The following is a 27,327-nucleotide window of genomic DNA, read 5'->3' as shown; positions in this document are numbered from 1 at the left end:
CACCTCCCAGGTTTTCAGTGTCATTTTCACACAGTGTTAGAGGGTTGTCTTTTTCTAGGTTATTCTGTTTACCAGCTATAACCTGTAGTATCTGTACCAGTAGGTGGCTTAGTTTTTAAATATTCAACAACACATTGCACACAACTAGTGACATTTTCCCCACAGCAGGAAACAGATTGTAGCTGCACAAATCATAAATGTGGAGAGCAGCAGGTCTGAACTTCGGACCCCTGCGTCAGAGGGAATATAAACACACATGCTTCCCTGAATTATCAGAGGCAATCATGCTGTAAATAACTAAGATATCTGACTGTTTGTGTTTAACATTTGCAAAGGATGAGCCTGGCCGTGGAGATTAAGAGACACAAAGAAAATATGTGAAACCGTTACAAGAAAATATTACAGTTCAAACGTGATTCAATGAGGATTTGTTGTGTTGACTTACATTTTCAAATGAAATGTTCAAGAAACATACGCGTTTTCACTAGTTGGAAAATCCAGGGGTCAGAAAGGAAAAGTCTGGCTATGTTTTCCATCCACTACCTGAAGAATGGTGCTAATTAGCAAATCCAGGGAAAAATACTGGGGAGGAATTTTACTTTTCACACCTTTTCACAAACAGGCTAATACACACAAATTGATTGAGATTCACATACTTTTTCACTCTTACAGGACCATGTATCTTTCTTGGAAAAAGAGTCTTACAATTTGTTTATTCCAATTCATAATATGCAATCCAAGCTGCGGAATGATGTTTCGACAATCTTGAGCCATCTGGTCCAATGTCCAAACCTACCCGCTTGCAGTTAAACTGCAATAGGTCTTAATGCAGGATAGGAAATGGACACCATAGTCAAAGAAATGGATATGGGGGTGCGTTACTGATGGTAGATGCAGCTAGAGGGGGCGGCCTCTAGCATAGTGGTTAAGGTACTTGACTGGGAAATGCAAGGTCAGTGGTTTGATCCCCAGTCTAGCCACAATAAAATCTGTACAGCCGTTGGGCCCTTGAGCAAGGCCCTTAACCCTGCATTGCTCCAGGGGAGGATTGTCTCCTGCTTAGTCTAATCAACTATACGTCGCTCTGGATAAGCCATTAATGTAATGTAATGTAATGAGTGCAGAGCCGTCATCCACAATGTGAACTGTGAAACTCCAATATATACAGACACTCGTGAGACACAGGTAGTGAACACAAGTCTTCCCACACCGTAGAGCCCGGAGCTGTAATAGTGGGGCACATAGTCACGGCATGGTGTGAGTGCATTCACACTGGCAAAGTCCTCACTCTTTGTTAAGATGTGCAGTCCTCCGACGCCACACCTGTCCGTCGCAGAGCTTCAAGCAGCTATGGCAGGCTGGATTCGTTTTATAAGACTGCACCCTCCAGATTAGAAAGGATAGCAGGGCAGGTTTATGGAGTTTGTGATCCAGATTGTGGAGCAGTGGGGGGGAAGCCATCGTAATTTATTAGCGTTTACAGTAAGGCAGTCGCTTTCCACCGATGTTTACTCAGGAGGGGACACTAAAATCTGAATGGAGACTGCAAAAAAGATACTTCAGAACATTTCATATTTCCTGTCATAGACAGGTGAATTAAAAGGTTCTGAGATCTAACAAAAATAAAAAATGAGTTGCAATATTTATTTGAGCAGAACACTGTGACAATCACTGTGAGGCAATATTGCATAAAACATGCAAATAAGTAACCACGGCAATTTAAAGTGAAATGCAATCCTCTTTAATGCACGTCGTAAAACGGACTCGTTTTGCCAGAACGCTTTTTACAGTTCGTATTGCTGTCAAAGCAACCAGGCTACGGGACTGTAAGCTTTTCTGCTGTCAGCGACTGAGTTCAGGGTTTTTACAAAACATTTTACATCAAAACCCACAGATTAATGTGCATGAAGCACAATTCTGTAAGGTTGACCCTTCATACACACATGGCAAATATGTCTCCAAAATATGTTTACTCCAAACCCCATTTCAACAAGGGTCATTCAAAATTAAATTAGGCACCCAACTCCACAGCTTAATTCACATTAAGATGCAACACCCCCCCCCCCCACCCCCACCAAAAAAAAGGAAACCAGTGCATATTTAGATCACCATTGCACGCAATTCAGCCACACGCAGATTGTCATGACAAGAACATTCTCATCAGTAATTATCGTTAGCGAAATGTCAGCAACTAGCATCCATGTCCTCAGCTGGCAATGACTCCACTTCAGTGTTGCGTTTAGTTCACCATATTTATGGCATTCAAAATCAAAGTTGAGCGATAGTGATAATGGAATGTTGGTGACAACGCAGCAATATCCATCATCTGATCATACACCGCCTAACTATAAACTGGGTTTGACACTCCCGTGGGCTCAGATAACACTGCTAGCCACGGCTGTCAAACAGACTCAAACGCACAGGGGTATCCCACTACTGAAAATGAAGTCCACACTTCCAAAACAAGACCCTGCACAATGATCAATAGGACAATACATTTCATTTTGATGTAAAGCATACTGAGCACTTTATTAGGAACACCTGTACACCTACTTATTCATGCGATTTATCTAATCTGCAGTGTAATGCATTAAATCAGTCTGGAGATTCAGTTAATGTTCACATCAACCATCAGAGTGGGGAAAAAAATGTGAAACGTGTCATTTTTGTTGGTGCCAGACGGGCCGATTTGAGCATTTCTGTAACTGCTAATCTCCTGGAATTCTCACGCACAACAGTCTCTTGCAGAGAATGGTGTGAAAAACAAAAAACATCCAGCGAGCGGCAGTTCTGCAAGAGAGGCCAGAGGATTAGGACCGGACTGGTCGAAGCTGACAGGAAGGTGACAGTAATCCAAATAACCACACATTACAACAGTGGTATGCAGAAGAGCATCTCTGAGACACACAACATGTCAAACCTCTAACTGGATAAGCTACAGCAGCAGAAGACTTAAGTCAAAAAAATAAGTCTAATAAATACCTAATAAAGTGCTCACTGAGAGTATAATTTCTAAACAAGAGCTGGTGGTCGAAAAGGTGCCCGTTCTGTTTGGATATTCACTTCAGAAACTTTTGATCTTAAGCTCTAAGCCTGAGTGATCAAAACGCCATGCTAAATGAGCAATGAACAATAATCCTTCTGCAGTGTGCAGTAGAACCACTTCCTGATGGGTTATTTAACCATTCAATAATACAGGCTCAAAATCTTTGTTTTCTTTGTTCTTTATGAATAACTTAAAAATGTGTATTCTGTTTGTACAAGGTCATTAATAGAGAGTATTTCTGATCCAAAGGCATGTGTCACAGATGACAAGTGACAAAGTGCAAAAAATTAAATATTGTTATACAGAGCATAATAAAAATTGGCACCACCATATAGAAAATAGATTTTAAAAATCCACACAGAGATAATGTACAACGTATTCTTTACTGTAATAATGGATTACAATCTCACAATAAAGGAAAACTATATACAAAATGTTTCTCCAAGATGATATAAAAGAATGTGATAAAATGTCATACTTAGCACAGAATCAACTTGAAAGACGAAAAGTCGTCACCCGCTTCATACAGTAAAAAGGAAGAAAACTCAAAGGAATTTTCATTCATAAAAACATTTTTTTTACATCTGAAACAATTAATGCAATTGTGTAACTGTTGAAATTGGTAACTGACAAGCGACCACTTAACACAATGAATATTTTTACTTTAAAACACAATCACTATTGAGGATCCATCCAAATGCAGGCCCAGGGTTGAAATCAAACAATTTCATAAAAATAAAAAAATAAAAAAAATCAACCAATTTGGTAACATGACTCCCTTTCTCAGATAGTCACAGTGTGAGATTATATCAGCTCAGACTCAAGGCCTATGACAATAACAACCTCTACACCTCAGAAGAAAATATCAGACTTGACATTTTTCCGAATATACGTCCATTTTGCTCAGCCAGGAATACGCTTGACCAAAGTCAAATAAGTAAGAATAATTGAAACTCAGCGGAAATGAGGGCCCTTTCTTAGCACCAGGTTTCAGGGCGGAATGCGCCCCATGGTCTAGTATTGAATCCAATGTGGTTGCAAAACTTGCAAGATGGCGGATAAATGGAAGGAGAGTTTCAATTGGCTGGACTGTTCTCGTTCTGTCACGCAACAGCAGCGTATGAAGTCTAATCTCCCAAACTGACAGGGGCTGCTGCAGCTATGAGAAAGGCCTACAGATAGTGTCCCATTAAAAAATAATAATAATTTAAAAAAGAGAAATAAAATGGGTAATAAAGAGGCTGGTACCATATAAACTTCACTGACAGGGAAATTTACCAGGACCTATGAAATACCCACAATTCCACTTAAAAGAAGCATTGGCCAACCATGCGCCATTGTAATATCCATTAATTTGGCAACCTAAGGGTAGAGTAAGAACCAGAATTTGGGTACCTTTAGGGATAAAATGAGCACTGCATTCGAATACAATGTTCTCCAATTCCAATACTTTTCCCCGATAATAATTTTAAAAAAATCCAGCAGACTAGTGCTTTTCCCAAACATTAACTCAAATAAACTTACAAAGTTCATTCCATGGACCTGGAAGTCCCGAATTGTAATAATTCAGCTTTATAGTCTCAAACAAATGCGGTTCTGTAAACACTATGTCTTCCAAAATTAATCAGTGGCTTCGAAGACAGAGATGGAACTCCCCTGCTGACTTCAGTGCAGTTGAAATTAGTGTACGAAGCACACATAATACAGGACAGACAAGATTACCTCCTGTGCCTCAAACGTGATTCACTCAGTGCATGATACTTTAGCACTGAGGAATCCTTTAAACAGATACTTCATCCAGTTGCCAATGAAAAGAGACACTAGCTCTCTAGCTCCCCCTAGTTAGCCCTTCTTATTTCACACACAATAAGAACACATTTCATTGCTGTCATAACTTAAGGTCCTGTTCCACTGAAACAAATCTGTGGATTTTCTGTGAAATTGACCTTTTTCCGTTTACTGCTGCAAATCATCCCGCAAATTTTAAACTTTCAGGATAATACCACCGTTTGAATGATTAAGCTTTGTGTATGGTGAAATTAGCATAATTATTGACCATTTCTATCTTTGTAGTCAAGTTTCTCAAATTACAGAAACTTTGCAAACCTTTACTCCATATCCAGGAGAGTGTTTTGAGCCAATTATTTTTGTTATAAGCTTTAGGCGCTGGTACAGCATCACATATTTCATTGCTAGAGCCTGAAATTTCTTAATTTTCCTACAGACCTGAAATTTCTCGAAAAATTACTATTACTGGTGATAAAAAAATGGCTTAAAACAATCTTCAAACAAAAACAGATTATAAACAGCTACAAATTTGTCATTTGTCATCTTGAATGCAGTACGCAAATGAGCTAATTTACATTTTTGTCGGATATATCTTTTCAAGTCCATACCTCTTGATAATTCAAGTATGAAACTCTGAAATGATCTGGAACACCAAAGATGCGTGTTCGGTGGAACATAACCTTAAGGGTAAAAACACAGGGTAATCTAGGCTGTCCGTAACACACCCCTTTAACAACACTCTCTTACATTTTACCGCCTTGCCCCTGTACTCTCAGCCACCTTTCTCATCGCCGCCAAACAAAACACACACAATCCAAGGCACTGAAATGGGTTTAAAAAATCCTTTCCGTCTGTCGCAACTGTGAGGCTACGCTGAAACAGAGCTGGTGACAGGAGCAGAGACACCAACCTGCTTGGTTTCAAACATTTAACTTGTTGCACATGCCTTAATAAAAGTAAAAACTAAAAAGGAAACAAAAAAGGCCCAGTTTTAGGTGTAAGCGCTGCTGAAGTATATCCGCCCAATCGGAGCGTGAGTTGGACCTGAGCCTCTGTTCCTCCGGCTGTGGGTTGACTCCGGTTCAGGCAGGTAGGACTGTTGTACACGGCGGAAGCAGCAGCCCAGCAGAGCTTCGAGCTCTACGTCCGCTCCTTGAGCTTCAGCTTGGAGCTCTTCTTGGTCCCGTTCTCGCCCAACAGCCTCATGACCCGGTCCTTGTGGTCCAGGACCTTCATCATGGCTTCGCGGGCCTCTGTGACCTGGTCCATCACCAGCTTGCAGCGCTGCATGTTTCCCTGGGCAAAAGGAACAGGGGGGGAAAAAATGTAAACATTTTGCAGCCATTACAGATTCCCTGGGGCGTAAAAACAATTTGTGAAAGACAAGTAAGGAACAGTTCAACAGTTACATATGGACTACATCAAGATGTTTGAAAGATTTTTTTTTAAATACTTTCACCCCAATAAACTCGCTTTAAAAAGCAACATAATATGTCATAATACAGGTAGCTTGTAACCCTGCAACCCTGTTCCTGGAGATCTGCTGCCCTGTAGTTTTAGGCTCAACCTAATTTGACACCCGATTCTACAAAATAGCAGTTCAACAAGATCTCTAGCTGTTGAATGAAGTTAGTGAAAACCTACAGGACGGTAGGTCTCCAGGAGCAGAGTTGGGCAGCCCTGGACTACATAAAACCATAATCATTGGGGAATACTGGGTGCCTCATCAGGTTCAGGCACCTAATTCATGGAGAGGCCCCAGTGTCTAGGATCAAATCTCAACCATGCCAGTGTTGATCGTGGCTGGTAGCCCCAAAGGACGAGAACTCCCAGAGTTAGGGAAGGCTCTTCTGGGCAAGCATCTGATTCTTGTTGCCGTTTAGCACTCCCCACTGCTTGGCTGTGGGCCTGCAATCCTCCTGTTAACCTGCACGACTCATTTACATTACATTACAGGCATGTGGCAGACACTCTTATCCAGAGCGACAAACAGCAAAGTGCAAAGTGCATACCCATAGCCATCACGTGCAAACTCATCTCTGTGCAAACCTGACTGTGCAAACAAGCTGAGGTGAGATGAGAACTGGTGCTTGGCATCACGTGCTGAGGAGCAGGAAGAATGCTCATCTGCGCTCTCCCAAATCGACAGCAGAGATTTCAGCAACAGGCACTGATAAATAGGATTGGGCATTCAAAATTAGGGAGAAGGGAGGCATTTAGAAAAAAGATGGATACAGTGCAGTTCAATTATTTGGTCTGTTCTTTTGGCTCTGTTCTCCAGCACATTGGATTTAGAATGAAACGATGAATATGACATCAACATGCAGACTGTCACCTTCAATTGAGGGGATTTACATCCATATTGGGTGATCCCTGCCTTTTTATACAGTCACCCCATATTAGGGGACCACAAATAATTGGACAGCTGGCCTTTCAGCCATTTCTGATTAGTCAGGTGTATTCAATCGATTCCTTAATAATGTGTAGGAGGCAGAAACACTGGGAGATTTCAAGACAAGGCTTGATGCAGGATACTATTACGCTTTAGGTAAACTAAGCAGTAGGTACACTTAGGGGTAGGAAAAGGCGAGCATTGCTGGGCTGAACGGCCTGTTCGCGCCATTACGTTATGTTACGTTAAAGGTATACGAGAGCTTTCAGTATCTAGTCTTTTGATCGCCTTTGGAGTCTGTTATTGGCGTCTTAACCGCTGTTAATGTAAAACAGTTTCTGAAAGCAGGTCAAAGAGAAACGTTTGAAAGTGACACTGTGCTGCTAGCGGGGGCGCCGGAGCGTACCTGGATGAGCTCGTTGATGCGGTGCAAGTCGTCGTCCGCCCCCGCCCTCTTCTTTGGGATAAGGCCTTCCTGGAGAGTGGTGAGCCGGCTGTACACATCGTGCTCCAGACTCATCTACGAACACCAGGGGGAGGACAGTGAACACCGCGCTCCTCCGCTTCATCACACCCTGTTCAACTGACCATCGTGTAAGTGCGGTCTGTAAGTATTTGGACAGTCGGTACAACTTCTGTTCTCGTGGCTCCGCAGTCCAGCACGTTGAATTTGAAATGAAACAATGAATGTGAGGTGCTGACTGACCCCTTTTTTGTTTCACTTAAAATCCAAGGTGTGGGAGTGCAGGGCCAAAAGAACAGAAATTGTACCAATGAGACATGCCAGTTTGATTTAAATCCAACAGGCAGGGAAAATGTGTTGCTACATTGCATTTATTGTTCACCGTTTAAGGCTGTTCTCAGATTACACAGTGATTCCTGGGATACCGTATTTGGTTATTTTTCTTAAACTCATCTGCAATGAGAAGAATGTCAATAGACCCAACTTGAAGAATCTTTTAATTCTAATTAAGTGACTTTACAGGGATTTCCCTGGCTTTTTAGAGGGTTTAGGTGCTGGGAAAGGTGGGGGGTGCATTTTCTATAAAGGAAATTGTATGTTATTTGATAAACTATGCATTTTCACATGAAATTGGACCAGTATCATTAGCACATTTAGCACAACTAAGGCTACATAAGCAGATTTAAGCGTGGGCCGATTTAGCCTCTAGGTTGAACCTCTCTCTCCCATTACTCTCTGGCTGTAAACGGTGGTTAAATAATTTCTGGTGGTAGATATTCATTTTTTTCGACTGATGCTGAGGGTTACATGTTTCAACCGGACTATACAGATGAGGAGCTTATAGAGATTGAGAGGACATGGGCAGGAAGAGAGTGAGCGCAACTTGCTGAAGCTGTATCAGGGAAAGGGTAAACAAGCACTGGTGGTGCACCTGTAGGCTGTCACCATAGGCAACCCTGAGAAGTCGCACTGACGAAAAGAGTTCAGCAAGAGTAGCTAAGCAACGTATCTTTTCGGTTGATAAGACAAGTGGTCCAAAAACGAAAAATACAGTATTGGCAAGTTTTGGTTTCAGGATATTCATTTATGCAAGCAAATATACATATGACAACATGTTTAGTTTAGGTTTATTTTGGTTCATTGATAGTGTCTTTTTCTTAAATATCCGACAGGTGGTATTTTTTTTGCCCCCATTAAATCAAAGTTATTTGGCTAGTTGCGTAAGCTAACGGAGAGTGAGCTACGCAAACTCGTAAGAATGCTTTTAGCAAGACATTATTGCATAATTCATGATTAGAAACACAACTGACATGGGTCTGCAAAGTGTCCCTTTAACATTAGCTAAAGTTAGCGGACTAAATGTATGAGGTTCATAAGAGCTATGAGAATTTTATGGATCAGGGGTGTCTCGGTGGCGCAGCCTGTAGAGCACTGACCGCATGCTCATTGCGAGCCGCGACGTCGGCGGTTCGAATCCGACTGTCTGACATTTGTCTCTCTCGCTCCCATTCTTCCTGTCTCTCTATACTATATACTGTCCAATAAAGCCGAAAAAGGCCTAAAAAATGTCTTTAAAAATTTTTTTTTATGGATCCCAGTAGACTAACTTCACCACCAAGCCAAGCTCTCCAAACATAGATGGCACACAGAGACAAAAGATGTACAGCTATCCAGATAGTGATTATTTACATGTAACGTTAACTAGTGATTTTAGAAAAATGGCACTTCGGCCCGATACAATTCAGTCCGCAATACAGAGTAACCGTTTCAAGGATACAAAGTTGCCAGTTTGAGCGCTGCATATAAATAAAAAAATTATTCATATTTCCGTTCATTCGCCTTGGAAAACCCTGCTGTAGTTAAAATGATGGCAACAGTACTGGCACAGATTATGGATAGATTGCATTTGGAACTAGGGGTGAGAACTAGGGGGACAGATATGGATTTGGCGGACCTGTGACATAACCCCGTTTGACGCGACGTGTACCCACCAGCTGCCGGAGCTGTGCGGCGCACAGGCGGATCTTATAGCCCTGCGCTCTGCAGGCCACTCCCTTCTGACTGGCCATGTCCTGAAGCGTGCCCTTTTTCCCCTCTGGAGGCACAAAGCAGGGCGGACAACCATTAAACATGAACACCCACCAACCATTAAACATGAACACCTATCAGCCATTAAACATGAACACCCACCAACCATTAAACATGAACACCTATCAGCCATTAAACATGAACACCCACCAACCATTAAACATGAACACCCGCCAACCATTAAACATGAACACCCGCCAACCATTAAACATGAACACCCGCCAACCATTAAACATGAACACCCGCCAACCATTAAACATGAACACCCGCCAACCATTAAACATGAACACCCGCCAACCATTAAACATGAACACCCGCCAACCATTAAACATGAACACCCGCCAACGATACGGGAGGACAATCACACAACACGAACACCGACCAACGAAATGCAAATGTCTGCCTTTATATAGCGCATTCATCCAAATCACTGTAAAACTGATGCTTCTCATTCACCCATTCATACACACTCGCACACCAACGGCCATGCAAGGCACCAACCAGTTCGTCAGGAGCATTTGGGGGTCAGGTGTCTTGCTCAGGGACACTTCGACACACCCAGGGCGGGATCGAATCGGCACCGGTCCAACTACCAGACGACTGCTCTTACCGCCTGAGCCAATGTCGCCCAATGAGGCGAGACATCATGTTTTGTTTTTTTTTCTTCCCCTGAAAGGTTCTGGCTCAGACTGACCTTTGACCTTGATGTCAGCGTATCTCTGGAAGTGGTGGTAGGCTGCCTTCCAAGGGTTACGGTACTGCCGGAGCAGGGTGATGGGGGGGCGTGAGCGCGACGGCACATAGCGGACGCCCTCCTCGTCTGAAAGAGCCGAAAAAGGGTCACACGAACGCCAACAGTACATTATAGCCATTTGGCAGATGCTCTTATCCAGAGGGACTTTTACATGTTTCTGTGCATAATATGATTTTATACAACTGGTCATATGGTAGCTTCAGAAAGTATTCAGACCCCTTCACTTTTTGCACTTTGTCATGTAAAATTGCCGTTATAACACAATAAAGTGAGCAAAAAGTAAAGGGGCAAAGTACATTCCTCAAGGGTCAAACATCAAACAGCAGAGCCCCAACCTGGCACTAACAGCCTTTAACCTTAAGGTCAAAAGGCCACTTCATCACCCGTTATACCACACCGCCACCTAACATCACCGAAGAGCCGCACGGTCTGCTGACTTTTCCGGTTTCTCACTCAAGTTGCGAAGCATTGGATCATTTAAAGCAGTTGAGTACAAGGCCATCTCCAGTTGCTGATCTTTAAAAACGAGAGCCAGCGGACTCTGCGGCCCTCCGGGGCCAGGGTGGAGGAGACCCGTTCTCTAGCGCAGAGAGCAGCGCTCACCGATGTACTCTTTGGGCGGGGTCTTGCGCTTGTGGCCGACGCCCGGGGGCCGGGGGCAGGACCGGTCCTCATCGGTGCTGTGGGCCTCCACCATCTCGCTCTCCTCGGTGGAGATGACGTGCTGCTGCTTGCGGGGCTTCTTCCTGGGGGAGGCTCCGAGGATGGGGTCCCCCACGGAGAAGCTCAGGGCCCCGCCCGGGGGAGCCGGGGGCGCAGAGGTAGGAATGGGGGCCGCTGCCAGGTCAGAACAGAGGCGAATGGTCACGGCCACCATCTTGTGTACGCTCAACGACAGTGAAGAAAGACGCTGGATCGATTTTTGGAGCGATTTCATATTCGCAAAATAAACAGTAAAGGCAAAAACTTTTGTTTACATTTTCAGTATAGCAAAAAAACTAGCAAAATATAACAGAAAATATAAGTGTCTAACTGGCCATAATTTCTCATTGAAAAAAAAAAAAAAAAGTAAGCACTGAATCTAAGTTCCACACAAAAAAGTATCTGTAGGTGCATTAAAGCAAGGCAGTAATTGTTTGATTTACAAGGACATGCCAAAGTCTCGTACAGAATCGTTCAACGCGAATATCTGTTGTCACACCCCTGAATGGCAGAATCACACAATTAAGTCTATAACAAACTCCCAATATACTGTACATACACATTACTCAGGTCCCCAAATAAGACGGAACAGCGACCTGGTTGTGAAGTGTCCATAGGCTCCGCCTCCTGCTTGACCTTTGGCTCTGGTTGGACGGAGATAGAAGCTGCTGCTGTGCCAACGGCTGCAGACGGGGTGGGTTGGGCCACAACGTTGGTCAATGAGGTGGGGACGGGCGGGGCGGGAAGGGCAGACAGCGTGGCAGCGGGTTGGGAGGGGGGCGTGGCCATCGGCCGGAGGGCGAGGCCAGACTGGGTCAGGTGGTGGGCAGGGGAGGGGGCGCCCTGCACCTCGCCGGGCTGAGTGGGCGGGGCCTCCACAGGGCCCGTCGCCGGGGGAACGACGGTCACGTGGACGTCGGCCGTAACTTTCACACTGAAAGCATAGCGAGTTCTACCCATTAAAAGGTCAACATTCCTTCTGTATTTTCTACTTTCATTATATGGGCAATTCCAGCATTATGGATGTGACATTTGGACACAAAATGACAAATAAATTCCCTCAGAAAATCCCTACATTTTATCAGATTTAAAAATGGTCATAATCAACTGTTTGGGACATAATAAGTTTAATTGGGAAGTATATAAGTTTATTTTTTCATGCTCAGGTTGACATTACTGTGGAATTACCCCCATAGCTTATGGGGATTATGTGAATGACACCTTGTAACATTTTGTAAGGAAAGTGCGCCCTAAAGCCCAGTCACCACCAAACACACGAGACAAGGCAAGACGAGAAATCTCAAAACATACACATACGGACTAGGCAGTCCACACCAAAACACAGAGTAAACAAATAAACGACTGTTTCTATGACGACCCCAGTTAACTGTAACGTTAAGTCACAAATCGTTCTAAAACTCCGGGCTATGGGCTTGACATGCTCAGTTTTCTAAATGGCAGCCCCGGAGAGCTGACATTCTAAAACCGGACAGTTCACACCGATAAAACTTTCTTCTGAAGACGTTCTAAAATGGTCTTGGCTGTTTGGTGGAGCAGCAGTGGTGGGTGCAGTCGTATTGGCAGGATAAGGGGCTGTTCTTTACCCAGCAGGTCGCGGGGATCCTGACGTGCTTCGTGACGCACTGTCCGCTCTGCAGCCTGTGACCTCACTCGGCTGAGGGGGGATCAGGGACTTTCGAACAGCAGACCTGAAAAGCCACCCGCAACAAAATGACACCATTTTCTGACAGTTTCCTGGCACTAAGAATCTTACATTTCCGACAAAAAATAAATATTAAGTAAGTACAAGTGCGTGGTGTAAACCTGAGCACATTAACATAAGAATGTTGGAAGTTGATAAGTATCATTTTGCTTTCCATGCAATAATTGTAAAGATTTGCTTGCTTCAGATATTGACCGTATGCAAATTTACATTTATTTGCGGCAAGTGTTTCATTAGTAGCCTATGCAATAACCCACAGAGAAATCATAACTTGGCTTTAAAACATAAACATAAGACACAAAACATTAGACGGTAAAAGTATAAAGCCATGTATGCTGCATGACTACCGCTGACTGTAAGCTAGTTATAATGATTCATTCCAAAGGAAGGGAGTACAAAAGTGGCACCCAAAACTATGATTCCATTTCTATCAATTTCTTTCCATGAATTATACAAGGAGTAGGAAATTCCTGTTAGGCACTGATCTGACAGCCGTAATGAGATGACGCCTTCCCTGCAAGTCTAGTGCGGGGTGTATCATATCACATATATATATATATATATATATTTATTAACTATATAAATATATCATATTATTACATATATATACAGTTGATTAGACTAAGCAGGAGACAATCCTCCCTTGGAGCAATGCAGGGTTAAGGGCCTTGCTCAAGGGCCCAACAGCTGTGCGGATCTTATTGTGGCTACACCGGGATTAGAACCACCGACCTTGCGAGTTCCAGTCATTCACCTTAACCACTACGCTACAGGCCGGGGCTCGGGGCTCTGACTCACCCGTCGTTGGTGGGCTTCTTGCGCAGGATGCTGGGCCGGGGCGAGGACACGGGCGCCGGGGCGCTGGTGACGCCGCTCTGCATCGCCGTGGTGACGGGCTGCAAGGCGCCGAAGGCCACGCCGAGGGGGTTGCCCACCAGGGCGGCGCCGTCTGCCAGAACCACTGCCAAAAACGAGAGCCGTCAGCCTTCTGGGGAAAGGCCTCAAACGCCATTTATTATCGATGCATTATAACATTAAAGACGAGCTCAAATCAAAACTCCTCGATTCAGTCAATTTTTCATAGCCGTACAACCATGTTTTAAAGTATATATTCCAATTGTGCATTTTCACAATTTACCGGGATCCGACATCATTGTGCACCAGGGGCGATCCCTCCAATTAAAACCCAGAGTGCAATATAAAATTCATGATCACGCACTCTCATTGAAAACTCACATTTTCCGCGAAATAAATATTCCTAAAAACAAAGAAAAAAGGCAAAAACAGTGAGGCTATTAATTAACCCTCTCGGTCCCAAGAGTTCCAATCAGCACTCTCAACCTTCCACGTTTACAACCAATCAAAATGGCCGCCATACTATCGTTTTGCTCCCCTGTTAAAACCCGACTAAATTCTCAAGTCAATTTCCTCAACCAAAGGCAAACCCCTTCGGGATTTGGGCGGGCCCACTGCATATAGGGCTTGGAACCGTAAAGGCTAAACATGACCTAGGAAAGCGGTCTGTAGCGTCAGGTCTCGGTAAGACTACCTGAAGCCTTCGGCTCGGTCTGAGACGGCTGCTGGGAGCTGACGGGCGCTTGCTGCGCGGCGATCACTCCGGGGCTGTGCAGGCCCTGGGCTCCAGCGGGCGGGGGTGGGATGCTCTGGGCCCCCATGGGCACGGTCTGCAGGGCCTGCGCGCTGATCTGCGTGGGTTGCAGGCCGATGCGGTCTACTGTCATCAGCTGCATGGGGTTGAGGTGGACCGCGGAAGGCACTCCCACTCCGGGCTGGGCGGGCAGGGCCGGGCTAGGGGCCTGGGGGGTCACTGGGGGGGTTTATGAAACACACATTTAATGGTAAATATGTGTCTTATACAGCGCTGTACAATTTATCCAAAGGGCTGTACAATTCATTCATACACACACTCACACACCAACGGCGATTGGTTGCCATGCAAGGCACCGACCAGCTCGTCAGGAGAATTTGGGGGTTAGGCGTCTTGCTCAGGGACACTTCGACACACCCAGGCAGGGATCGAACTGGCAACCCTCCGACTGCTCTTACCTCCTGAGCAAACGTCACCCAATGTCAGTGCATTTAGGCACCAAGGACTAAACACATGAAAAAGGCACTGCTGATCAGAGCTTCGTCAGACTCAGGTTTGTAATGCGTCTCAGAGGAGTGCTGATCTAAGATCAGTTTAGCCCATAGCTCATAATGGTAAAAGGACTCAATTTATACATAGCTTTTATCCAAAGCGCTTTTCCAATTGATGCCTCTCATTCACACATTCATACACTCACACACCAATGGCAACTGCCTGCCATGCAAGCTGCCAACCAGCTCGTCAGGAGCATTTGGGGTTAGGCGTCTTGCACAGGTACAACCTAGAGCGGGAGATCAAACCAGCAATCCTGACGCCAGACCGCTCTTACCTCCAGAGCTAATGTCGCTAACAAAAAAAGGTGTGAATACAAACAGGGGAACCTGATCCCTGATTAGCACTGCCACTCTGAGACGCAATAGGAACGTGGGCACAGAACCCTCCATTGGAGCTTTACCTGGGTACTGGCGTATGCCCGAGACGGAGCTGGTGATGGGCTTGAAGGTGTGCGTGTACGGAGAGGACGGGTATGTGGGCAGGATGTACTGGAACTGCATCGGCACCGGTTGCCTTCCGGAGAGGAGAGAAGAGAGCGTTCAACCAACAAATCCTGCTAACAAACGAACCCTGCTCAAAATGAACACAGCGTCTGTTTACGATAATGGCCGAAGGGTGCTCCAAAAAAAATGAAATAAATAAATTTCTTAACCCTTTCAGTCCCAAGAGTGCCATATGGCACACACGATCAAAATGGCTGCTACACTATACTTTTGAGCCCCTATTAAAACCCAACTCAATTCTCAACTTTCTCGATTTTCTCAACCAAAGCCCCCTTGGGACTTGGGTGGAGCCGTTTCATATTGGGCCCGGGACTGAAAGGGTTAACAGGCTAGTGTCACGCCGTTAGAACGGAATTTTCCGGAAGAGGGAGAATGGAATTTCCCGCTAGTTAGCGGCTCCGCTCACCTGTTGTCGCTCCTGGCTTCCACGGCGACGGGGTTGGGGGAGGAGCGGTGGGCGGAGATGGGGATGAGGTTGCCCCTCTCTCCGGGGTAGTCAGCGTGGAGGCGCGGGGAGGTGTGTGCGATGGGCTGGGGGACCACTTTGGCTGGGGAGAAGAGAACAGACCAAGGCCATATGAAACACAGCAACCTCCACTGAGAAAATCAAGCAAAAAAAAAAAAAAAGTAATAAGGGGGCATTCTGAGCATTTCAAGGGACTATTTTAACCCCTTATGGGCGGATGGGACCTTCACGTTACATCTCCATTAACAGACGGATGCGACACCAGCGTTGCATTTGATCACGACCGTTTTTCAAGACACGTGACCGTTGAAATACATTGTGATTCCTAGGACTTTCTATGGGTTTTCTATAGGGCGCCTTAGTCCATAATGGGCTAAGTTTGTTCAGACAAACCCATATTCTCAGTTGCGGTGGGAGCTGTTGGTGTATTTCAGCAATCCATTTTACTGAGTTTCCCTCCCTTTGGTACAGATTAAATCCTCATCTCATCAGAAATGTTCTAATCCTGGACAGCAGCACAATGTACAGGGCAGGAAATATAACAAACATGACACTGTTTATGGTCTAAGGGTTATAACGGACCTTATATAACTTACCCACGGGTATGGTGGAGGTGTTGACCCCTGTGGCATGAGAGGAATGAGGAGGCATTGTCATGGTGACAATACCGCTGGTGGTCATCTGGGTGTGGGGCGAAGAGCCTGGGCCGGAAGAGGAGGCGGGGAAAAATGTTACCGACTGAACTCTAATACGCCAATCACTTCGACGGACAGGTTCCGCGGGCCTACCTGTGGCGGTGGTCGACGGGGCGGTGTTGGTGACCTGGATGGGTGCCACTGTTGCTGCAGCGACAGGAGTCACAGGGCTGAAGATGGGCTTCTGTGGGACGAGAAGAGAGGGCTTTAGAAGGCCGGCCATCGGCTGAAGTGGCGGTCGAAGGCAGGGAAGGCGACAGGGCCGCTCACCTGCGCCATGGGGTGGGCCGGCTGGGCCTTCTGCACGCCGAGGGCGGGGTGGGAGGGCAGGCTGATGCGGGTGGCCGTGTCTCTGGACGGGGGAGGCCGCTGGATGCTTATGGTGCCTGACTGGTGGTGAATGGTCAGCCCTGGGCGTCTGAAAGAGTTAGCGGTCGTGTGGCAACTTCACTTCCGCTGGGGTGTTTCTCAATAACCGTAACTCATATGCACACTTTAGTGGAAACTAACAAAATGTGATCAGCACGAGGGTGGCAAGGGAATGGTTTGCGGGAAGGAAGCGGGGTAACCTGAGGACCGCGCCTACGTTTCCTATCCTATCAGTCCAGGCTGTTAAATGTGTGCTCTTAGTAGGCGCAGTAGGCGTCTGAGAGGGGGGGGGGGGGACCACAGACGAGAGAGCTGTTGTTCGAGAGAGAGAGAGAGAGAGAGACATCAGAGAAAGCAACAGAGCGAAAGCCACAGTTTTGGTTTGATTTCTGTTGCCCTTATTATTTTTACCCAGATCCCGTGGGGGGTCGGTCAAAGGCCTTTTTGTTCATAAGTTTGCCCTCGCTCTCTCTACCTTCCCTGCTCCTGTGACAACCGAATAAAATACCGGTGCATTCCGGACTGCACCTCCCTGTGTCCAGCTCGTCCATCCTGGGGTGTGCCACAGCGTATGACAAGTTCACAGGACAGAATTAATAATGACATAATTAGTGTTCTACGAAGCAGCAGCTCTCCATAGTTCACGCTCCACTACATGCAATCATTTTAATAAGGTGAAGCAACACTATCGTTTCTTTATGCATAAAGTGAAAATGGATAGCATTCCGCAATCGGCATTTTGCTCATCGCCATCCTCCTGCCAGACATGGCCAGGCGGACAGTTCATTTTAAAAAGGAACATAACAGTGTCACTACGATGATGTGCAAACCAGCAGGATTTAGTCTATCGTTTCAATCTTTGACAAATGCAGAAGAGACCAGGAAACCTCCAAACATCCATTTAAATGGATTATTAAAACTACTAAAGAAAAGAAAATACAACTCTTGCCATCATTTACGATGATACTGTTTACACCACTGCTACAAAATAGCCGTACAACAACCTGCACTAGGTTACGTGGACCGCCCTGCCCACCTCAGACAGCAGTTAGGGCTGTCACTTTTCTGATAAACAAACTTGTTTGAACCTCAGGAAATGTTTTACATTTAGAATATGCGATAAAGAGTTTGTAACCCCATTGCTGAGGTGAAACAAGGAGCCCAGTTGCACACAGCACTCATCTGGGTTGCTTTCAGGGCAGCGCTCAACATCAGAAACTGATAAACAAGCCGTGTTATTGTTTTGTCTGGAGGGTATGCCCTTAGGTAGCCTATACAGTTCATGTGTGGGTCATGCTATTCAGTTAACAGCATACATTCACATTCAAAATTACAACTCCACTGCACCTCAGGAGTGCCATTTGTAATTGAGATAACTTCTATGCCATTGGGAGACAAAATAAAAACCAAGGAGAAAGTTGCCTGCAAGGGGTATGCAAGGGGAAACTGCTTTAATAACCCTCCAAGGCAGATCGGTCAATTCACTTTAGCAATGCTATTAATGATGGATCAGTGTCGTAATTTTCAATTTCGTTTCAGAAAGAGTTGGCCTACCAAATCTTTTAATAGCTGTGAACAGCACAATGGTGATTGTCATGATGGCTTTATTTTGTTTAATAAAACCATAAGATACTGTTGTTGTAATTTATTAGTTATAGAAATAAAGCACATTTAAGCTATTTAGCCACAGATTGAATGGGAAATTAAAACTGGACTATAATAATTATACATTAAGGCAAACTTATTTAAAGGATAGAAAACTTGAAGAAATTACTTTATGAATCTTTATTTCCTTTAAATTATTGTTCAAACTCAGTATTCTGAAAAAGTGAGAGGCCTTTAGATTAATCACTCCCTACCTTCCACTATACCTTCCTAAACTCTTCAGGAAATTACCCCCTTCTCCACCCCGATACCCATTCTCTTCCACCCCCATCTACCCAGTATTCCACCCCTCCCCCCAGTGACAAATGCCTGAAATGTAAACAGAAATGGAATCCTGCGCACTGCACATTCTGTCTGAAAGCTCTTCTGCTGCCTCCCCCTCACCCAGGCTCCTTTCCTTACCCATGAGCCACTTCTGCGGCGTGCGTGACGGCCGTGGTGATGACAGGGGACTGGGGCCTGGCGGCTGTGAGCGGGGCCACCCCCGTGGATGTGGTGACGGCAGGACGGGACTGCAGGGGCAGAGAAAGCGTACAGTTACCAATTTTTCTATTTAAAAACAAGCTCTGTTACCGTCTTCTCCGTCATTTGGCCACTTGTCAAACCGACTTGTTGAAGGAAAAAGTGGGTGGAAAAACATGAAGCAAAGCATGAAATGGGAATTTTTCAATCTCATTTGATTCTGGTTTCTAAGAAAACATTTTTTTCCGCTCTCATTTCCCAATTGTTGATTTGCATCAATGTAACCGTTCAACCGAAATCTTTGGTTTTAAATCAAATAAGTGACAACTAAAATAACAATTGTGAATACCAAGAAAGCTTAACTTCCCCTTCAAAAAAGGATACTGGATCAAGTCAGCAATCCCACTACCTAATCTTTTCATTTGTAAAAACCACAGAGCAAGCAATTTTGAAAGAGGAATGAAATAAGAGACATTCTTAATTTACCACGCTACATTTCTGGTTCATGCTTGTTTTTTCGGTGGTCTTTCCCAGTTTTGGGGATGGAGGTACCTGAATGGGCTGGGGGATGATGTGCTGTACAGCGGGCGGGCCGCCTGTGCCTGGCCCTGTAGCAGGGCGCAGAACCGTAGGCCCTTTGGAGCTCGACATCACAGCTGCTGCAGCTGCTCCTGCGTATGCAAATGACACCGAAAACACCAGCAAAGTTATACCACGCAAAGCAATTAACATCACTCTTGGGAAACCACACAAGATGAGTTGGTCCGTGTTAAACTTTAAGGGAGTGCTACTCAACCCCGTGGCCTGCGAGCCGCAGTGTCTGTAGGTATTTGCTCGTACCGTGCACTACACCACCGGATTCCCAAATTATTATACCTGCTTGGTACAAATAAAAAGCTGATTAGTGAAATCGGGTGGTATATCACAAGGTTGAAGCAAATGCCTGCAGACACTGCGGCCCACACGATGAGGAGTTGAGCAGCGTTGCTTTAATGTTTCTTTCAAGATCTGCTGAATGCCCAAGGACCATATACATATGATATCGCTCACATATAGCTACATGTAGCTTATCTGACCTCTTCTGTTGTTTGTTCTCATGACCTTGATATTCACTTTCTTAAATGGCTTTGGATAAAAGAGTCTAGTAAATAAAATTGAATGTAATGTACATACAGTAAATATACAACCTAAACAAACCAGTAAACCTACAAACATGCACCTGACATTGACCCCTGAGCTCTGGATAAGTTAAATGAACAAACCTCTGGGTAGGTGGGAAGTGAAGGTGTGCGGAGGAGCTGCGGAGGACGTTATCTGTAGCGCGGGCGCGCTGCTCCGAATGATCTGCATGTTAGCCGCCATCAGGTGGTGGAGGTTACTGGAGTGGCCCTGAAGAGCAATCACACAGAACCTCAGCACAGGGGCGGCCTGTAGCGTAGTGGTTAAGGTAAATGACTGGGACACACAAGGTCGGTGGTTCTAATCCCGGTGTAGCCACAATAAGATTCGCACAGCAGTTGGGCCCTTGAGCAAAGCCTTTAACTCTGCACTGCTCCAGGGGAGGATTGTCTCCTGCTTAGTCTAATCAACTGTACGTCGCTCTGGATAAGAGCGTCTGCCAAAATGCCAATAATGGACAGGCAAGCACATGCAGAGGCAGAGTTCTTCTCATCCTGGCCACATAGCATGAACACCAGCCTAGGTAATGTGCAGTAGCCTCACCTGCTGGCTACTGATAGTTGCCACTGGTATAGCTGACGCGGGTGGCATGCTATTGTCCATGGTGACAGAGACCTGGCCTGGCACCTTGGGCTGCACAGCCAGGTGCCCCTGGTCAGAAGCTGGCGCGGGCGCTATTAAGCGGCTGGATATGGCTGTCTTCAGGGCACCCTGGAAGAAATCGCAGATGACGTGGCACAATTTGACAAGGGCAGACAAAATGTCCATTGCTACCAAGGCTGACATGCCCTAACCTGCTTTGTGAAAAGCCTCTGTGGTGGAGGTCTACAGACTTTTTCTTCAGTCTTTTTTATTTAATCATACTTGATGCGGTAGCACACCACAAATTCTGTGAGGCAAAGTGAAATGCTTCTGGGGGGGGAACGTGACTCAACGTTGATGACAGAAACAGGACCATGCTGTTTCCATGTGGTACATGACTACAACATGACTACAAGAATAAAGAGCTTTTTTCAAAACTAATAGGCAAGTTAACCAACATTGAATAGATACAAGTGATGTTTTTTTTCTCCCCCAAAGTAATTTCACAGAACTTTGGATCAAGTATGATTAAAGACGAAAAGAAGGAACAAAACCTACCACCACCAGCCAGAGATAGTTCTTACTGCGCTAAAAAAACAATTTGATGTACCGTGACAGCAACATCGGCCAGCCCAATTTGGCAATACACAGACCAGTCCAGCTTTCTACAGAGTAAGCGGGTTCTCACGGTTCTCCGAGTCCATACCTTCATGGGTCCCTCTGTGAAGGCGAGGGGCAGGCCCTGGGGGAGGTGGGCGGGCGGAGTCGACACTGTCACGGGCGTGGCAGGCTGAATGGACATGTGCTGGGGGAGGGCTAGAGGCTGCCCGTGGACCTGGACCTGCGGGTAGGGCCGAACCACCACCATCTCCTGCTTGTCATCACGGAAGGGCAACGGCCCACCGGTGCTGGACGGGTGATCCCGGGTACCGTGGTCAGCATCACCGCTACTCTCTTCAGCTCCCACTGCAAAAATAATTTATAATTTAATGTGAACGTTCTTCTAAAAAGTATTATAAGCATATCCAACCTCCATCTCATGAACATTAAATCCCAAGAAAATAGCTGTGTAGAATTATCTCTGTACATCTTGGATACCTGAGCTTGAGTGGTTTCCAGGAATAACGGTATTACTGCCCCCAGACAACAGGGCTTGTCCCAAGCCAGAAGGCACTCCAGGTCGCGGAAACTGTTGTGCGCTCATCTTATGAAAAACTACCTTCCTGTAGGTTTATAAAAAAAATGTACTTTATTTCCATTGCACAAATCAGATATATACATTGTAAATCTTTAACTTACAGCCATTCATTTAGGTCTGCTACGAAAGGTTACGCATCCATTTAGCTAGCTTGCCTGAATCGCAAGTTGGCTTGCTTACAACGTGGACAACTTGGTTACTAAGATTTACAATAGTTTTTATTAGTTTGCTAGAAATGTTACGTATCTGCACAACTATCAGTATCAAGTAAATATATTGGCTGTTAGATAAGTATAAATATTGTCCAAGTTGAAGTTTACAACTAGGTTAATCTCGCATGTCTTGGTTGAAGTTACTCATTTAATTTGGCCAAGACTGCCGAGTTATAGCCCATTGGTGCTACAATAACATTAGCTAACTCTCTGTGGCTAGCTAGCTAGCTAGCTATGCTGTACCGAGAAAATAATTGATGCTGCCTGTACAAAACGGAGGCTGTTCTTGTTGATAAATTAAGTGGCTAGTCAAATTGTTAGTAAGCTTGTTAGCCCTGTCGTGCATTGATGCTCGTGCAACATGCAGTAGTTCGTGGATATTTGTAAACACTAACTAGCTCATGTTTGCTAGCTATAGCTTCCAGTGCGGTGGCAGTCTACACAATTGCAACTAATGTTAGCTATCAAACCAACACCCAGGCGAACATTTACGTTATTAAAATAATATAGCTAGGTTGCTAGTATTTTGATCGTTGCCTAAATACATGTAGCTTGGCTAACCAAAGAAAATAAAAGGCGCCTCACCGTCTTTTCAATACTAGAAATCTAGTGCTGCAGCCAAAGTTAATATGGTTCTCAAGGTGGTTCTGTCCCGTTTTACATGAATCTGTAGCCTTCCGTTTATCATATTCTTTTCCAGCGGTTAATTTAGAAAGAATATCGAAACCAAATTTAGGAATCCAGCTTACATTACTGTACAGTAAACTCACTCGACTCCTGTCTTCTAAAATGCTAATCAGTTGAACCGGAAGAGGACTGACCTGAGGAGAAGTTGGACAGATTTCTATCCAATTACAAATCAGAATTGTGCACGTACTAACCAATTATGAATGAGACTTTGGCGGGTAGACCGACGCTAGTAATCGTCCATAATCGGACCAGCCACGGTACTCGGCACCCGTTCGAGTTTGAAATAAAAAATGTAGCCTGCAATAAATAACCAGCACATTGCGTATTAGCAATTTATTTCGTGTCCAACTGTAACTGTGTTAGGCTACATAACTCACCATGAAAGCTGATCCCCGTTACGAATGCAGTGCACACAGGTGATTACATAGGCTACGTAGATTCATATTCCGTTGTTAGATTCCGTAGCGCCAGGAAGAAAGTATCTTTATTTCATGCTGGATTTTACTATTTAAGGGCCCCCCCGCCATACAGAGCAGATATTTAAAGTTAAAAAATTGTTCTAAAGTTTAGAATTATATTGGTCATCCGCTTACCCTGTTGAATGTTATTAAACCATATTATTAAGTCCTGCTCTGTTTATCTTATTCAACAGTTTTGGGTCCTACTTGTAATAATTATGGTACAGCTGAGAACACCCGACAGTTACGTGCATGGGATGGGGCTGGGATTCTGAAATCATAATAATATCAACTTCATTGCCCAGAATACACTTTCCGGTGGACGTAATTAATTGTCCACTGAGATAAGAAATGTGATAACGTGTCTTAAACTGTGTCTGAAATTGAACTCTCATGTTCTTATGAGCTAGATTTACAAAATAAGGGATTGGAATGAGCCCTAAATTGAATCAGTCAGTTCCTAATGGGTGAAAATGTGGACACCTGGCCACCAAAACAAACCATTTGGAAGGGAATGAAGAATTCAGAGGCAAAGCAAATGGTAACAGGGCATAGCTGCATTTTGTTGATACATTTGAAGAAAACAAATTGCAAATGAAATTAAATGCATGTTAATCTATCAAATTAGAAGCCTATTAATTATCCTTTTATTTGTTACCTCTTCTTATGTAATTGCTTGCAAGATAGTGGAGTAAGCACAATATGAACATTTTGTTATTCATGCCATTGCAAAGCTATTTCTGTCATAATGTGGTTTAAGGTAAATAATCACTCTGAAGATGAAAAGCACATAATTAAGAAAGATTAACAGCTTGTTAAAATTCTTAGATGGCAATTGTGGTTCGGACAAAAACCAGCATACACAGGGATACTCCAGGAGTTTGGGAACCACTGGCCTAGGCTATATGACTTTTACAAACAAATGTTTGATTTCATAATGAAAAAATAGTCAATGTATTGTGATAATATTATAAAAATAGACCAAGTGAACCAAGTGAAATTGAGAAATTCTTGTAATTCTTATCTTCTTGATGGTAGAAATAAGAAAGCAAAATAATTAAGAAAAATAACCATTTCCTATTACTGTTCACTTGTGAAGTCCGCTTGAGATTGGAAGGCACTAGATGGCGATAATTCACTTCCACAAAGTAATTTGCATTTGTTTTCCAAAGTTCAGTTCTGCCTATGTTTATAGGCAAAGAGATTCAATATATTGAAGAATAATCTCATTGAAAAGCAGCAACAGAAGCAGCAATAATAAACTAGTATTTATTCAGGTGTGTGTGAAATAGGGAAGAACCATTCTGTAAAATGAAGACCCTGCTGAAATATTTTCTTAATTTTCAGGCTGCATAGCTTGATTTTACAACAGGGGAGCCAATGCTACTGTCATACACCATAGGAATGTTGTTCAAACCAACATTAGATGAAGATGGTTGTTTTACTTTATTGTTTTACTTTATTACTGCTTTTATTTTGTATTGTGTATCTTTCTTTCTTTCTTTCACTCTTTCACACTTCTTTCTTTCTCTCTCTTTATCTCTTTCTTCATTTTATATTCTGTATAAATATTGTATATTGAGTTATTGTTCTCAATTATAATTATCTTTGATTGCTTTAAATAATAGTTAATTTTGTAGTTTTTTTTCTATAATTTGTATGCAATGGTTTCTGACCATTGTGTCTCTTGGGTGAGGCTCCCATATAAGCCCAGTAGGGTTTCATGTCTCACCTTGCACATTTTAAACTGTGATAATCTCTTTTTTTGTTGTCTGTCTTTGCCATTGTGCGAAAAATAAATAAATAAAAAAAAAAATAAAAAAAAAAGATGCTTCAATTATCTTTTATAAGGCTCACAGTTCATTTAATGGCCTACCGATCACATTAAACAATACAGAGATGCCCTTTATTCTGACAGGTAACCTCTACCATTATCAATGAAGGCAGCAACAAACCCTTTTCACAACAATCAACAAGTTCATTCAGCCTCCATCCTCTGCAATGTCTGGCTCTGCTACTCTATGTGATGACTCTTTTCCTCAGTGTTTCCAAAACAAAATTGATAGCACTTATCTGCAACACCCACCCTGTCCCCCACACAGAACCAACATTACTACATTACTTAAGTCTGTCTCTCTGCCCTTTCTGCTCTCATCTCTTACATTGTAAACAGTTATCTTGCCTCTGGTCTTGTTTTTCTCTCTGAAGACTGTCACTCCAATAATCAAGGTTCTCACAAAGCAAATTCAGCATGCAACTCAATTCCATTAATTTTCTATGGAGAGCCTTGAGGTGCATGATGTTCGCTGTCCGGGGAGTGCTGTGTACGTTTGGCGGTTCTGAGTTTGCATATAGTGATCTGCCCATGCAATCAATTGCGTCCAGCGCAGCTTTCCTGGCTCACAAAACGAGGATCAAACTTTCAAACGTCCTGAAGCTAAAACAAAGATCATACTGGTTGGCTCCAAGGCTGCTCTTACAAAGGTTGGTGACCTCCATCTTGTCATGCTGTAGATGATATCACAATTACCCCCTCCACTGCAGTCCGTAACCTTGGAGTTACTTTCGACGCCACACTCTCTTTTTAGACACACTTTAAAGGTACAATAGGTAAGATTTCGGGATTAAAACATTGTTACAAGACTATTGTAAATCCCTTCCTATCATTGAAAAAGCCTCACTGACATGTTGACTCACCCTCTGCCAGTGTTTATAGTCCGACACTCTGTACCAAAACATTGTATAGCTGTACAAAAATTCAGGCTCAATGGTTGAAAATTGGTTCTAATTGCCACAGCCAATGGTTTTTCAATGTCAGCATGCTTACAGGGAAGGGAAAACAGCATTCCAAACCAAAACAGCATTTTTCCACATATGCAGCTTTGCCCATCTCTGTTTCTGCCTTAGTCTTCACAATGCCCTAGTTCATGCCTTCTTTACCTCACGTCTGGATTACTGCAACTTCTTGATTTTCCTGTCAAATCCCTCAATAAACTTAAATATATGCAAAACTCAGCTGCTTGGCTATTTACTCACAAGGATATCTGTTCATATCACTCCTATTTTAATCATGAACTGTTACATGGCTCTAGTTCATAACATTATTTGATTATTAGGTTATAATTATTACTGATAGATTTGTTAGCATAAAGGCATATTAATTGCTTACCCCTGTGTTTTCTAATGATCAAAATCTAAAAAAAACATTTTGTAAAAATTTTAAACAAGGTTATCACATTATCTTGACACTGCAAACACACATTTGACCCAAAATGTTTTCACATTGCTTCAAATCACATACTGAAAATCTTGTGTTATTAAATTGTTCAAGTCCATTTAGCCCATTGATCTTCACAGTCATTCCATATGTTCAAAGAAATGTCTCATTACTGCGACATGCAGAACATGGTGGTACATTCCAAATATGTTGTCATTTCTGTCCAGGGGGCCAAAGGAAAGAAAATTCCGGTGATAGGGTGGGAAAGCAATGCAGGAGGCTGAGGTTTCCCTCAGCAGCCAGAGAACTGACTGTGACTGCCACTGGAAATTAGGAGCGGATCAGCAAAATAAATGCCTCAGGTTTCATTACTGGCTGCAGTTCAAATGTCATTCCACAGGACTAGCCTAATATTTGGACAAGAAATTCCTCTAAAACAGAGATTGAGAGCCCTGAATTGATCTGCGTTTTAGAGCCTGCATTCCATCTTTTGCTTTAACTGTGGTTTGAC

At 43.9% G+C, this 27,327-nt stretch overlaps 1 protein-coding gene across 4 annotated transcripts; it reads right to left on the bottom strand.

The window, feature by feature from the left end:
* Positions 1–3,208: 3,208 nt before the first annotated feature.
* sap130a (Sin3A-associated protein a) lies at positions 3,209–23,654 on the bottom strand. 4 transcript variants are annotated; one of them, XM_061239633.1, is made up of 22 exons: positions 23,519–23,654; positions 22,140–22,264; positions 21,748–22,007; positions 21,003–21,170; positions 20,543–20,669; positions 19,833–19,951; positions 19,221–19,330; positions 17,055–17,202; positions 16,878–16,968; positions 16,686–16,790; positions 16,030–16,171; positions 15,521–15,633; positions 14,506–14,784; positions 13,755–13,917; positions 12,838–12,942; positions 11,830–12,167; positions 11,135–11,368; positions 10,472–10,597; positions 9,681–9,784; positions 7,633–7,746; positions 6,884–7,004; positions 3,209–6,130 (listed from the first exon to the last, which is right to left on the bottom strand). In XM_061239633.1, exons 2-22 carry the CDS (start codon positions 22,243–22,245, stop codon positions 5,826–5,828), a joined length of 3,378 nt encoding a protein of 1,125 aa, XP_061095617.1. In that variant the 5' UTR covers positions 22,246–22,264; positions 23,519–23,654; the 3' UTR covers positions 3,209–5,825. The 4 variants fall into 4 exon arrangements, with proteins under 4 accessions (XP_061095617.1, XP_061095616.1, XP_061095618.1 ...); XM_061239632.1 differs by lacking the exon at positions 23,519–23,654 and adding an exon at positions 23,037–23,239; XM_061239634.1 differs by lacking the exon at positions 23,519–23,654 and adding an exon at positions 22,341–22,449.
* Positions 23,655–27,327: the final 3,673 nt, after the last annotated feature.

This window comes from Conger conger, chromosome 4 (assembly GCF_963514075.1).
Source record: "Conger conger chromosome 4, fConCon1.1, whole genome shotgun sequence".
NCBI classification, from domain to species: Eukaryota; Metazoa; Chordata; class Actinopteri; order Anguilliformes; family Congridae; genus Conger; species Conger conger.
The sequence above is the reverse complement of the archived record's forward strand: the minus strand, read 5'-3'. Positions and strand labels throughout refer to the sequence as shown.

Bases quoted from the DNA above. Each gene is read 5' to 3' on its own strand.
- sap130a (XM_061239633.1), bottom strand. From the start codon at position 22,245: ATGAGCGCACAACAGTTTCCGCGACCTGGAGTGCCTTCTGGCTTGGGA. The intron at 20,670-21,002 runs GTGAGGCTACTG...ATTGCTCTTCAG, and splicing joins CAACTATCAGTAGCCAGCAG to GGCCACTCCAGTAACCTCCA. The intron at 16,172-16,685 runs GTAAGTTATATA...TCTTCTCCCCAG, and splicing joins CACCTCCACCATACCCGTGG to CCAAAGTGGTCCCCCAGCCC.